The sequence below is a fragment of the Coffea arabica genome, chromosome 1c (genome assembly GCF_036785885.1).
Source record: "Coffea arabica cultivar ET-39 chromosome 1c, Coffea Arabica ET-39 HiFi, whole genome shotgun sequence".
NCBI lineage: Eukaryota > Viridiplantae > Streptophyta > Magnoliopsida > Gentianales > Rubiaceae > Coffea > Coffea arabica.
Window position 1 is genome coordinate 56661520 of NC_092310.1, and position 14726 is coordinate 56676245.

The 14726-nt window shown below is 33.0% G+C and overlaps 1 protein-coding gene and 1 non-coding gene across 2 annotated transcripts; both read right to left on the reverse strand.

Moving 5' to 3' along the window:
• Positions 1-8903: 8903 nt before the first annotated feature.
• On the reverse strand, positions 8904-13289 carry LOC113732288 (protein PEP-RELATED DEVELOPMENT ARRESTED 1, chloroplastic). The gene is made up of 9 exons (XM_027257982.2): positions 12862-13289; positions 11620-11775; positions 11193-11261; positions 10929-11099; positions 10325-10468; positions 10010-10168; positions 9846-9911; positions 9507-9566; positions 8904-9191 (listed from the first exon to the last, which is right to left on the reverse strand). Exons 1-9 carry the CDS (start codon positions 13165-13167, stop codon positions 9147-9149), a joined length of 1176 nt encoding a protein of 391 aa, XP_027113783.1. The 5' UTR covers positions 13168-13289; the 3' UTR covers positions 8904-9146.
• A 5-nt stretch (positions 13290-13294) lies between these two features.
• TRNAK-UUU (transfer RNA lysine (anticodon UUU)) lies at positions 13295-13367 on the reverse strand. Its single transcript has one exon. It is a non-coding gene; the product is annotated as a tRNA-Lys (tRNA).
• Between the last annotated feature and the right edge of the window lie 1359 nt (positions 13368-14726).

Here is a 14726-nt window from a genome sequence, read left to right on the forward strand (position 1 = left end):
CCTCTAACAAACAATGGGGACGGAGTAGAGCTGGCAGTGAAATGAAAGCAAGGTGGGGTGGGGGGAGGAGGAGAAAGTGGGCTGGAGAGTAAGTTTCCGGATAGAATTCAAAATATGACCATACTGTCCCTGTAGTTAACCGTTTTTATTAGAGTCAGACTCAGCTCATTACCCCGCTTTTTTGAACTCTCTCTCTCTCTCTCTCTCTCTCCCCCTCAGTTCTCAATTTGTTTGATTAATAAATGAGCATTACACTCTGTGCTATTTACGTAACAGGATCGGGGCTCCACTCGGGCTCGGGCGAGCTGCTAAAAAGGTGAAAAGTTGGTTAATGCTGCCACTAAATTACTACTTCCTCCCCGTTTCACTTTGATAATTCTATTTTTTTTTTATCTGTTCCAAATTATAGATCATTTTTTAATTAAAAATTTTAGTTATTTTTTAACTTCTCTAAAATATTTTTGTTCAATATAAGTTGTTATTCGTATAAATTAACTTATTTAATATAGATTATTTTTTTTATCAAATAACATATCCCATTTAATATTTTTAAATTTTTCAAAACATATTGATAAATGAATGAGGATTGCTTCTTTCTTAACCATCAATTTAAGTTCCCATAAACCATCAATTCAAGTTTTCATAAATAATTACTATAAAGTTGTACTCTATTAAATGTAAGGGTATTTTAGAAAAATAGCAATCTAAATTTATTTTTTCAACAAAATTAACTATATTTTTTACCTGTGTGAAAAAAAAAATCAGAACTATCAAAATAGAATAGAAGGAGTACTTGGTTTACTACACTAACAAGAGAATTGTAATGGTAAGTGGCAACCGCAACTTTCTCCCTTCTTTTTTCTAAAATAATTGCGGTCACATGGATGAGGATGGGGAGTATTAACGCTTCACGGTAGTTGTACTCTTAGCTGGGCGGTGAAATTTGGAAATCTGCTCCTCCTTACTTACTTTTGGGATTATGAGGAGGATGGGGTAATTAATTAGTCCAGTACTAATTTGTCCCGATGTGGTGGAAAAAGTGGTAGGTTTGATACTGAACTTTATGATTTCATATAGTAGCACTCTTAAACAATCTTATTAGTGTGACTTTAAGATTTGCTCCATTTTTAAATGGATATTAATCGAGATTCTAGTAACAATGCGGCAAGGTAGCTCGTGATGACTCACATGACACGGCAAGTTTGGACTCTATTTTATATTTTTCTCAGAAAAATTTTTTGCTGAATATATTTGCAAATGTGGTGCATTTCTTAGTGAACCTAGGCTCCGTTTGGATTAGCTGTTTTTGGGGTTGTTTTTTAAAAACAGCACTGTAGCATTTCGTTTTTGAAATACAACTCCGTTTGGATTAGTTGTTTTTGGAGTTGTTTTTCAAAAACTATATGAAAAACTTTTACTGTAGATGTTTTTTGGATTATTTTTAGAGGTATTTTTAAAACATATTTTTGGATATTTTTATAATTTATAATACATTTATAAATATTTATAAATAAATATATTTATATATTTGCTAAAAAATATATAAATGTATTATAAATGTATTATATTATATATAATACATAATATACATATATTTATAAATATATAAGTGTATATTATTATAAATGTATAAATTATAAATGAATATTATATAAATGTATAAATTACAATTTATAATTTATAATTTTTATATTTTTATATAAATATACATTTATGCATTTATAATACATTTATAAATAAATATATTTATATAAAATATATAAATGTATTATAAATTTATTATATTATATATAATACATAATATAAATGTATTTATAAATGTATAAGTGTATATTATTGTAAATGTATAAATTATAAATGAATATTATATAAATGTATAAATTATAAATTATAAATTATAATTTTTATATTTTTATATAAATATACGTTTATGCATTTATAATACATTTATAAATATTTATAAATAAATATATTTATGTATTTATATAAAATATATAAATGTATTATATTATATATAATACATAATATAAATATATTTATAAACGTATAAGTCTATATTATTATAAATGTATAAATTACAAATGAATATTATATAAATGTATAAATTATAATTTTTTATATTTTTATATAAATATACATTTATGCATTTATAATACATTTATAAATATTTATAAATAAATATATTTATGTATTTATATAAAATATATAAATGTATTATATTATATATAATACATAATATAAATATATTTATAAACGTATAAGTCTATATTATTATAAATGTATAAATTACAAATGAATATTATATAAATGTATAAATTATAATTTTATTAATATATATTAGTATTAAGTATAAATGTATTAATATAATTAATATAAATGTACAAAATGTATTAATATTATGTATAAATATAAAATTAATATTATGTATATTAATAGAAATGTATAAATGTATTATAAAAGCATTATATTATATATAATACATAATATAAATGTATATTATAAATAAATATACATTAATATATATTATGTATAAATGAACATTTATATAAATGTATAATATATATAATATATAATATATGTTATATTATATATAATTTATATAATATATAATATTCATATAACTATATAAAAATATTTATAATATGTATAAATAAATAAATAAATATTTAAAATATATAATATACATTAATATTAATTGTAAATATTATAATATTATAAATATGGTGTTTATATAATATTTCAATGTGTAATATTTATTGTATATTTCATTATATAAATATTCATATAATATATAATATTTAAATTTATAATTTATAATTTTCAATTTGTATAATATACATAATATTGTATATATATAATATAATATACATAATATAATATGTTATATATAATATACATTATTACATTATTACATATTATGTCTATTATATATTATACGTAACACTATTATACATTATTATACACAATAATGTACATAATAATATTATACATTAATAATGTATATATTATAATATAATGTACATAATATAATATGTATAAATATTTACACATTTATGTATACAATATTACATATTATGTATATTATATTATATTATGTATAATATTAATTTATATAAATATTTATATAATATATATAATTTTCAATTTGTATATTTCAATTTATATTAATATAATATAATATATATTTATATATATAATATACATAATTGAAATGTACAAATTGAAATATACATATGTAGTTGTTTTTGATATAATATTTGGATATGGTGTTTTTGGAGTTGTTTTAGAAATACACATTTACTGTAGCATTTGGAATGTGAAAAACAGTTTTTCAAAAACAACCCCAAAAACAAGGGATCCAAACACACCCCTAATATTTCAAACTCCTCTATTTTTATCAACAGCAGAAATACAAAACAAAATTGAAAAAAAAAAGGGGGGGGGGGGGCCTAATAGTAACTCCAAATCTCTTGCAGCTTTCCCTTCTCCAACAAGGAAATATTACGCAGGTATACTGAGCCTTGCAGTTGATCACTGGTGCGAAAATCAAGAGCTGCCACGGAGTGGTCATGATGGCAGATGAGGGATAGCTTGGTCATTTGTTTGAGGGAAGGTTCGGGTCCACGCAGAAAAAGACGATTTGCTTTGGTAGGCTTTAGAAAAAGCTTGAATTGATTAGAGAACGGCTCTTTTTGGTCTGGACGTTAAGAGTACAAATTCAAATAGAGCTTCACAGAACATGGACTTGCTCGAGGCTTAACTAAACCAGACTACTCCCTTCCGTTTATAACTGTAATGCTCCACAACCCAGACACGACGTGACCTTCCGCTTGGATGTTTTGCTGCATTAGGATATTCATGGCTGTCCGCGTTGGACCCATAATTGGCCGAGTATCATTTCCATTAGCATTACTTTAACTATTCCTAAATTAGTTGATTGAATAAAAAACATATGACGACGAATTATTAGTCTAGATGCGTTTGAAAGCGTGCGACATCAAATTACGGTCGTGACCGTCTACCTAAATGGACACATTTCTATCCCATGTCTCGATTATTGATTTTGAAAATTCGATGCTCTCTAACAAAATACTACAAATATGACAAAAATGACGGAAGATCTAGTTAGTAATATAAAGGGCAAGGAAGATGTTGCGTTACTAATACTTGTGTCATTTTAACACCTAGGAGAGACAAGTGTCGAGGGAATGTTGTACACGAGAACTTGTTTTTTTGGATTGCAGTTTTTTGTAAAAAAATTTTACAGTTTTGCAAAAAAATTACTGATAAATTAATTAAGGAGGAGAGGGGTTTAAATTTTGATTTGGATGCATTAACATGATTGCTCTTTGGACATGCCAAGTGATTTTAGTTAAAGTATTTCAGCTCTGTCATACCAAAGAAAGTTATTTAGTTCTTAGTGGTGGAGTATATATTTCAATTAGGGAAAATTATCCAAATGGCCCTTTAACTCTTTGTCTAGGTAAAATTAAGCCCCTCATCTATTTTTTGACGACTTTAAACCCTTGAACTTGTAAAAGTGGGAAATCGTGGCCCTTTTACCCAGTTTCTCCGGTTTTGCAACCGGAGGACCAATTCACACGAATGCAAGTGTGCTTCTTCAAAGGGCATTTTTGTCCGCATGTTCTAAACAAAAAGGGCACAACTCCTGTAAATTCCAGCTATCAGACAACTCCTGTTTCATGGACGCCGACCGACTTTTGCCCAAATGCTTACAGACAACGGGGAGCCCAGCCTGTAAATTCCCCTGCTTCTGAGTGCTCTTCACTACATTACTCCCTCCCGCGACTTCACACGCCACCTTGACAGTGATAATTGCCAGAGCTAAAAATTTAGACCCGCCAGATGGGCTGTTGGAAAGAACAATTTTTTTAACAAAAGAATCCCGCATCTCCTTTAAACCACAGGTGTAAAACCGGCTCACATAATTTACATGGCTGTCGTCGTCCGATGACTGGAGGACGTATTCACGGCCGACGTTGAAGACGTCAAATCCTACCACATAGGGGAATGTAGAGAGAGGCGGGAGGTCGATTTTGGCTCGGGTAAGCGGATTGACGAGGAAAATAGGAGGGTATTCGTCAAGCATCACAAGCCAGCCGTGAGAGGAACCGGAGTGGCGGCGACGGTGGGAGGCTTCGGGGAGGTAGAGAACGTGGCATTTGCTGTCGGCGAGATTGAAGAAGGCCCTGCGGCGGCTGGAGGAGCGGCTCTGGGGAAGCATTAGCCAGGGGAGTTGACAAGGGAGGTGGGTTGGGGTTGTGGGAGTGGAGGTTCGCCAGGTAGTGCACACTGCCCGAAATCAGATGTAATCAGCGTAAATTTTGAGATCGATTGAGATTTTCTGGATTAATTCCGGCGGGAGAGAAGACGAGTTGACGGAAGACATGTTTGGCTTCTCTTTTTGTTTTCTCTTTTCTTCGTTTCTCAAGACGAAAGGATATTTGAGGATGATTTCAGAGAGTCGACTGTGGTCAATAGAAGTTCAGAAATGCTGGGGAGCATTATCACCGTTCAACTTCCTTCAACTTGACAGTGAAGAGTTTACTAGTCTGTTGTCTGATAGCTGGAATTTACAAGAGTTGTGCCTTTTTGTTTAGAACATGCGGACAAAAATGCCCTTTGAAGAAGTACACTTGTATTCGTGTGAATTGGTTCTCCGGTTGCAAAACCGGAGAAACTGGGTAAAAGGGCCACGATTTTCCACTTTTAAAAATTCAAGGGTTTAAAGTCGTCAAAAAATAGATGAGGGGCTTAATTTTACCTAGACAAAGAGTTAAAGGGCCATTTGGATAATTTGCCCTTTCAATTATCGCTATGAATCTCAGTTGGGGTATATGGTATATAATGTAATTATACGAAAATCAGGACCTCACGTGGGCAATCTCGAATTTCCCTGGCAGCGTGCCAAAGACTTGTAGAGTGGAGCGTGTCAAATCCCAAGTCCACGGCATTTGCCCCTTCCGCTTGCTATAATAAGCGCATCCCAATTGCGTTGCTTTACAGAAAAAGGCAACGGTGGGTTTAAGTACTACTACTACTACAAATTATTAGGGGCATTTCTTGCTTTTTTATTATGCAACTTCTTTTTTTAAATATATTCCTCCAACCCATATTAGTATGGACTATGGAGGACGGAGGATTGTTATCATTTTGACCAAAAAAAAAATGGAGGACGGAGGACGATCTTCTACAAGCGTTTTTTTTTTTTTTTAGTGGTACAAGGACAACTATTATTGAGTTATGAGATCACAGTAACCATTAAAGGACAGGTAGGTCCAATCAACACATGGGTTTCCCGTCTTGGTGATTTTTTGATCTTGAGTGCCATTATCATCATTACTACTGATTGGACATAGGAAAGAAGTATGGAATGGTTCGACTCATGTTCGGAACTCATCCAACAGTTTTTTTTTTTTTTTTTTTTTTTTTTTTTTTTAAGCAATGATACATTTGTATAGCCTACTCTATCTTAATCTAGGAGGAGGGAACCTAAGGAGGTTTAGATAGTAGGGAGCTAATGAATATCCTAAATTTTTTTCGCTGCAGGTGAGGTTTGAGCCCAAGGAGGGAATTAAACCCCCCTTGGTGGCCACTGAGTCATTGGCCCAGAGTTCACTGTATTATAAATATAATTCTACTTATTTTTTGTGTCAAATAGTTAAATATGTGGTACACACAAATATTCAATCGACAATATCAACGCTCCTTAAATTTCAGCTTATGCAAAAGAAGAAAAGAAAGGGAGTGCCTGAAGCTTTGTTAAAGAGTGCTAATATTTTTTCCATATTTGGGTATGAATGGAGTCCAATAGTAATACGTCGTTAGTTTAAGTTTTAACTACACTTGAATTAAGTTTTAAGTACAAATCATAGTTCTAACCCCCCCCCCCCTCCTCCAAAAAAAAAAACCCTGAAACATAATGTGCACGATATAACTACATTCATGAAATAATTAGGAACATTACCACCACTTATAGGAAATTAAATAAGTGGTAAATTTCAAATAGTCTTCTAAAATAAATTAACATTATGTAGCAATAAATAAAAAGGACGAGTGTTTGATTTGAGATAATTGAGAGAATATGTACAGTTTAATAAAGAATCAAAATAAGAAAAAAGGACACCAACAACACCTCGCATGCTGCATTTATAGTTATTTAGTCATTCACTTGTAAAATGATACAAATTCGAACCTTACATATATGAATGATACCATTTTAGTCCCAAAATCTATTTCATTAAACTTTTTCACTTCAATTCATCATGTGACCACGATTTAATTATGATTTCAATCGCACAAAAGATATTATGTACTCATGATTTATCATTACCATTTTTTAAATTTTTTTTCTTTTATTTTCTTTTCCATGGCAATCTCAAGTTTACAAGATCAATGTGCTTCATTTTTTTTTCTTAGGCTTCTTTATTGTTATTAATTAAGATAGATGATTTTGAGTTCAAATATGTTTGAAACAATTTGGGAAATTCTTTGTTGGATTGTTTTGTACGGAATAAAGATTTGTATGCTAATTAATTCTTTCTTATTTTTCTTAAAAAGATACGCGTTGGTTAATTATTCAATCATTTAATTAATTAATTCTAATAATGCTTAAATAAACAGATTAGAGTATAGCGTATTGGTGTAGGATTGGGCACATGATGTCTTTTTTGCCCCTGCAATTTTTTGGTCATGTGATAGTCGCGTGACAATTTCAAGCCAAAAAAGTTGCCTTAAATGGATTTTAGGAACAAAATGGTGCAATTTGCTTAGGGTAATATTATTTACACTCCCCTTAAATTATTTGCACTCTCATTGTCTCATTTTCATCTTAATGAAACCGTACTGCCCTGTCCTCATTTCTTTTGTTGTTATGCTTTTGTTGAAGTATATTAGAAAACTTTACTCCCTTTATAGTGGCTATATGAGCTATTTTCAGTAGACTTTTTTGAAGCATTGATGTCCTAATTATGAGACATTGTAATTGTACTCAATTTTTTATCATCTTTGAAGTTTGAGATTTATTTATTTATTTATTTATTGTCTTGAAGTTTAAAATTTGTTCACATTGCATTGCTAGATTGATCTTTGACATCATATAATTTCATCAAGTTTTGTAAAAAAAAATCCATAATACATATTGGTGACAATTTTAAATTAGCCATTTTAATGTGTAATGGAATAATTAATTAGTTTTAGAATGTTAGAGAAAATCTGGTAAAGTTAGTTCATGGGCAAGGAGAAGAAAATTAGTGCAAGGGTAATACAATCTCATTAAGATAAAATGGAACAGTGAGAGTGCAAATAACGTAAATGGAGTACAAATAACATGTTATCCTTTGCTTATATGAGGAACTAATTTGCATCATTTCAAATGTAAGGACCATTTCTGTCATTTTCCCTAAAGACAAAACACTCGATGATGTCTCTAAGCATATGGAATCTCCATTTCCAGAAGCCTTTATCCTTAGTCTCATGACGAGAATTAGTAAGTTGAAACTTTTAATTAAACCATAAACCAGTCAAATCCTAGTAGAAAGTTCGTCACATTTATGCCACACCAAAAGGTTGATGACAGGCAGTCAAACCAGAAAAACACTGTGGAACGAGAAAGGATCGTAGGTAATGATCATAAGATCCTTTACCTTCTTTTTCCTATAGAAAAAAAAAGAAAGAAAAAAAGAACCGAGCAAGATGCAAAATGCTTATCCATATTCATCTTTCTTTGAATAGCGATTCTGCAGTTCTAGAGCCTAAGGTAAATCCAATCACCAATAGCAAGAAAAAATGAATGCTTATTAAGTTACAAGGTGTGGGAAATAAAACATATCCTAGCGCACACATAGATGGCAAGACTCCCAGGATTACGGATCTGTAGCAGCTGAAGGTCAAAGGGCAAAACATCCAGGTAAATCTATGCAGAATAAAAGGGAGGAAGATATTTTTACACCCAAAAAGGGGCACTGCAATGTACTTAGTTGATATGTCCATATGTACAAAGATTGTGATGCCTTTTGTTCTATATCCCATAAAAGCATCGACATGTCTACAACACTACAGCCTAAGTCATTATTCAAAAATTTATGTACGGCACCTTGGTGCATCTTTGTTTGCTGTAATGAAAATCAGAATGCAATTTCTTGAAGAATTTGTAGCGTATTCTCGTGAACCTGAATAACAGACCTTAGAAGTCAGCACTAGCCCATAAAAAAATTGCACACTGCAGAAGTAAATAAGCTTTGACAAAGTGCACCAGAAATCAGAAGAACCTACTAATAAATTGGTTGGTGAATCGCACCACTGTAAAGCATGGTAGCATAGCATAAAAACCTATTAGCTTATAAGGTACAAGAACATTTATCCAACACTATTTAACTAACATCCCGAAGGACAAAAAAAAGGTCCTATTAGGTTTTCCCAAGGAACAAATGCAAGTTGTCAATTTAACCAACTTAGAAAGCACTCAGAAACAGAAATCTACTCACCCATTCTAACTGCTGTGCTGTAATGCCAGAGACATTCCCTGCATATATGCCACTTAATACCTACAAGTTCCAACAAAGATAAGAATCAGTGAAAATAGAGATTCAATGATTCTCTTTGGCAGAAAGCCCTTATTCAACAAGTGCTATGAGTTTCCATGAACTTGATTACATTTGATTCTGAAATAGCTTCAATATTTGACATGCCATTATGACTCTTTCTTTCTAACTTTTCCGGCCTTATTAGAAAACGTCAGTCTATATGCATCCCATATTTGACAAAATCTCCTATCAAAACTTTTATCTGAAAAAGCCACAATCATCCATGTAACAACTGGATACCTTGGAAACTGTCTCAAGAAACATTCCAGGGCGAACAGGTAACGGTTTCACACCAGTAACGCTAGCCTGAATAACAAGATTAGAGGGTTATAAATAGATTCATCCTAACTAGACATAGTTTTTCAAGACTTGTTTCAATAATTAGATATTTGATTAAATCATACTTTTCCAGCAATCCCACTTGAGATCCTTCCCTCACTGCCAATCTCCTCATTCCCAGGGGAATCATCAGCACCTTCATCCTTTCCTTGCATAACATTTTTTATCATCTCACGAACAGTTTTCCCCGGTCTCAGAGCTACAAGCTTGGTTAAAAAGTTGACCTGCATTATCACAATATCACACCAAATAATTCTTATACCAAAATAACTGTGATGTATAACATTGTTCAAGGGATTACACTACCAATTGATAAGGCAATGACTCTGTAATGTATGAAAACTGGAATATCACGAATCAATTCAGAGGAAAAAAAGGACCTCTGACTGAGGGAGAGTTGTAAAACCACGATCATTTCTTTCATCTAGTATCCCACCTCCCATCATATTCCTGGCTTCTTCTCGTATCAAAACAAGCCTTGCAAGTAACTTGCGGTCAGGAACAACAGGACGGGTTTCCATTGTCTGCAAAATGCAGATCAGAAAATGAGTTTTAACCAGTTAATCAGCAAAGAAGCATTGACCAGTATTGTCTGCAAAATGTATAATGGAGTTTGCAATTTAGATTAGGTAATGACGAATATGATAATCTAAATCACTGGTTGGAACTTAGGCCAGGGGGGCAAAAAAAAAAAGCAATTCAGAATCAATAACTGAAAACCAGATGAAATGTGGAAAGATTTCCCCCTCTTGAGTTACTCAGCTGATCTCAAATGCCAGAACAGATGTTTTCTGCCCCTATGATAAATGAATCTTCCCAAGAATGAATCAGTCCCAATCTCATCAAGAAGAAGGTTTAATACTTTGCCACCTTTTCTTTCACACAAAATAAAAAAATTCATAGGGTTTTATGCAAGCATAATAAAATAATAGAAAAACCATCTTTTATGACAAATGCTTCCTTCAGTTTTGAGAAGAGCACAACCTCTAGAATGTCATCAGCCTGGTAAGCTATTTCATTCAGGTTTGCTGCAGGAAGGTGGATTTTTGTGCCACTATTGTTTTCAAATACACCGCCGCCTGCAGCTACTCGCCTGAGAAGTTCATGTCTGCTTTCTTTTCCAGGAGTTCGGCAGAGCAATCCAACTACTTGGACCTGCACCATGAAAATAATTCACTGCCAAGATGAACTTTTAGCCTGATAACCAAAATAGCTAGTTAAAACTACTAATCCAAGTAATATCCTCACCTGAGGGGGACATTTCTTGGTAAGATGGGATAGTACAGTTTCCTTGATCACCTCCAACAGTGACTTGCGCTGAAAAGAAACATGTAATAATGGTCAAAATATACTATTTCGAGTGAATCAATCATTTGAATAGAACCTGGCAACGACGAGCTTAATACATAGGATACTGCAAATGGCAGCCGATATGTCAAAACTATTGTGCTGTAGGTAGGTTTAACAGAAGGATTAAATAAATCTCTAAAGCTTCAGCACAACTAAGAATGCCTGCAACTATAGCTAGTTGTTCTTGCTATTTTTCAAATAGTTTTAACAATAGCAAAACCATTGTTCTAGAAAGGCATATACAACGGCTAACAGATAATACTCACTCAACAAGATGACAATAGCCCAAAAGAAAGGAACACTAATGGAGATATTAAATCATTACTTTTTCATCCTGGTCCTTTTCGGCAATCTGGATCATGTAATCAAGGGCCATCATAAACCCTGACTCCATTTCATCCACTCTCTTCCCAATAACTCCTTGGGCAGCCAATTGTACAGCCACCTCCTCAGATGCTTCATCCATATTCATGTCTTCTAACTATTGCGACATGCATGAATCAGAAAAATACGACAACTTTAATTTCCCGATATGAGATTGAGAATACAGTAGGAGCTTATCAATAGGATAGATGCAGTAATTCAAAACTTCGTTCCAGCTGATAGAAACTATTCTCTCAGTCTAACATCTTGAATACACATGCAGAAGAATTGGAACAAGAAGAAACTCAAGCAAGTGTATAGTCTGGATCAAAATCTTAGTTATAACAACGTACAGAAACAACAAGTCTACACCGCAGAGTAGGATTTAACTATTTCTACAAAGACACATGCAGTCATTATCGACTAACACGCAAGATAAGACTAGCATACTCTACGACCAACATGAAACCTGGAAGCAGACTACAAGTAAACACAATTAAAATCCAAAGAGAGTGAAATCAAAGCATATTTGATGTGCTAATCGCCACAATAAAAAAAAATAGTAGAATTGGCGACTTTTCTGGAAACAGAATGTGGTTCGTGGTCTTCTTTTTACCTATAGTTATCATTTTCCTCTTATTTAACAAACATCTGAATCTTCACTCGAAATCCCCCCTTTTTCATTGTATCATTTGTGAGGAAATATCAATCACATTACCCACATCTTTGAAAATATAACACGTTTATGCAGGTAACATAGGAAAAGATTGAAACATTTCAATTTGATAGACTTTTTTTTCCAGGATTGCACCTCTCTCCATCCTGCAGTGGTACGAATTTCAGCATATTCATTTCGATAACATATTTTGCAGCAATAAATCCTGTTGGGCTCCTTAGAATGCAGCAAGGTTTAGGTTAAGTATTTACAGCTTTCATTCTACTAAATATTTAACTTCTAATTTCTACTTTTTTTAACTCCCAAAACAAATGAAGGTTTGAGATCATACAATTGTTTTTCCTGATAAGGAATATCAAAATAGCAATTAATAATTAGTGAAGTAAGATGAATCAAGATTTTCACCAAAATAAGAGGCAGTTGAACAGGAAAGTGCACAACCCAAAAAGAAAAGAAATTTGTTATTAGGATAAGGCCCAGTCAATTAGGACTTGAGACTTGGGAGAAAGAATAATGAGCAAAACTTACGAGCTTGGCCATCTCTTCTAGGACAGAGGTAACCTGGTCACCACCTTTGAGTAGAGATTCATATTGGGATGGGTCCCAGTTTTGGTTTTCTTGCCTTGAACCACTACTGCTGCTACTTTCTTGATCCACTGGAAAACCTCCACTGGCTTCAAAAGTGGAGCATGGAGCCAAGAACTTTCGTCTCTTTAGCTGCCACTTGGGTTTCGTGGGAAAAGAATTACGCCATTTTTGTGTCCTGAGAAATTTTGATGGAATTAAATAAGTCGTCCCAGAAGCTGCGACGGAGGTAACGGAGAAAGAGGCCATGGAGGAGGAAACTGACTTCGTGGGTTTACCAAATGCCGGCTTGGAGCCCAAAAACCCATCACCCCATCGCTATAAACCCCGGATTTTCTTTCTTCTGCCAACGAAAAGAAAACAAGTGGCCTCCCGACGCCGTCTGTGGGAATCGAACCCACGACCACATGGTTAAAAGCCATGCGCTCTACCGGCTGAGCTAAGACGGCCCCGCACAGTGGCTAATGCTGATTAGGAAGACTAACCACGAATTTACCGGGTCCAGTCACGTCCATAATACTTACTTTGATCTTTTCTTTTCTTACCCAAAAAAAAAAAAATTGCTTTGACTTTTGAAATTGCCGTATTACTATGTGAGTTTCAATTTCCAAACGATTTGCAATAGTAGCGAACAATCAAATACAATCATTGGTTGAGGTAATTGGTAAAAGACAATCAATGTGTTATTGTATCAAAAAATTATTTGCTTGTATCACAAACATATTTTTTTAATACATTTTTTTATTTTTTTAATTAATTTTTTATTTCAAATATATTATATCACACATAAATTATAATAATTATTTTATATAATATTTAAAATAATATGATATTCAAACACACCCATTAATACAGTTGACATTCGGCACTCTAAACTGGACGATTGCCAATATTCCAATGTAGGACTGCCTGTGACCAAGTAATTCCTCTATTGCTACTGTTTCTATGTATTAATCGACGATTTGAATGCAAGGTTGAAGTTCTATGAGTTAAGTGGTGATTAATACTAATAATAATGTACTTAACGTAGTAATACTTAGTCCATTGGGCCTTAAAGGGCCCGCATTTCTCTCTTCACACATCCAACAAAGGAAATTTATTTATTGACGGGCCATGTTCTGGCTGGTTAATTCCTACTTTGATTCCCCTTGTATTGCAAGTACTGCAACACTATTTCCACACGATGGGCTCCAACTACATAACACCCTCCCAATGTCGAGATATGCCCAAGAAACAAAGCGGCGAACAGCCCAAAAGAAATTAGGGCCGCAGTTTTAGCACCGTTTTCCTCATTTTCCATTTTCTGGGTTAATATATTTCCATTTTAATTTTGTTAATGGCAGTAATTAAAAAAAATGGAAAAAAACTTTCGCTTTTTATTAAACTTCAAAAAAAGTAGTAGCTAATAAGGACACTACTCATGTCATTTGAAATTTGAGAATCGAGAATGCCATTTCGTTTCTAAGAATCCATGTAGACCCATAGATTGAGAGGTTCCGGAATACATATATTAAGACCAATTTTTTTGTGGGGGGGGGGGGGGGGGGGGGGGCGTAATCTATACTTCAATTAAGACCAACATTTAAAAGTTATTTCAAGAACACACTTCTAATTTAGAAATGAATAATATATATATGTGCTAATTTCAAACAGTATACAGTAGTGATTTAAATTCTCAACCTTGTGAAAACGTTTAGGAACCATCCATGAAGCCATAGACTTGATTCGAATCGATGACCTTTCCTCCCAACAAAAAAAAAAAAAAAAGAGGATGGCATTTCTAGCGGCTATTCTAATTGAACGTTGGA

What these genes read in the sequence shown, in the direction of transcription:
- LOC113732288 (XM_027257982.2), bottom strand. Translation starts at nt 13,167, where the DNA reads ATGGCCTCTTTCTCCGTTACCTCCGTCGCAGCTTCTGGGACGACTTAT. An exon ending in AAAAGGACCAGGATGAAAAA is followed by an intron (nt 11,262 to 11,619) that starts GTAATGATTTAA and finishes GTTTCTTTTCAG; the next exon opens with CGCAAGTCACTGTTGGAGGT. An exon ending in CAACTCTCCCTCAGTCAGAG is followed by an intron (nt 10,169 to 10,324) that starts GTCCTTTTTTTC and finishes GTGATAATGCAG; the next exon opens with GTCAACTTTTTAACCAAGCT.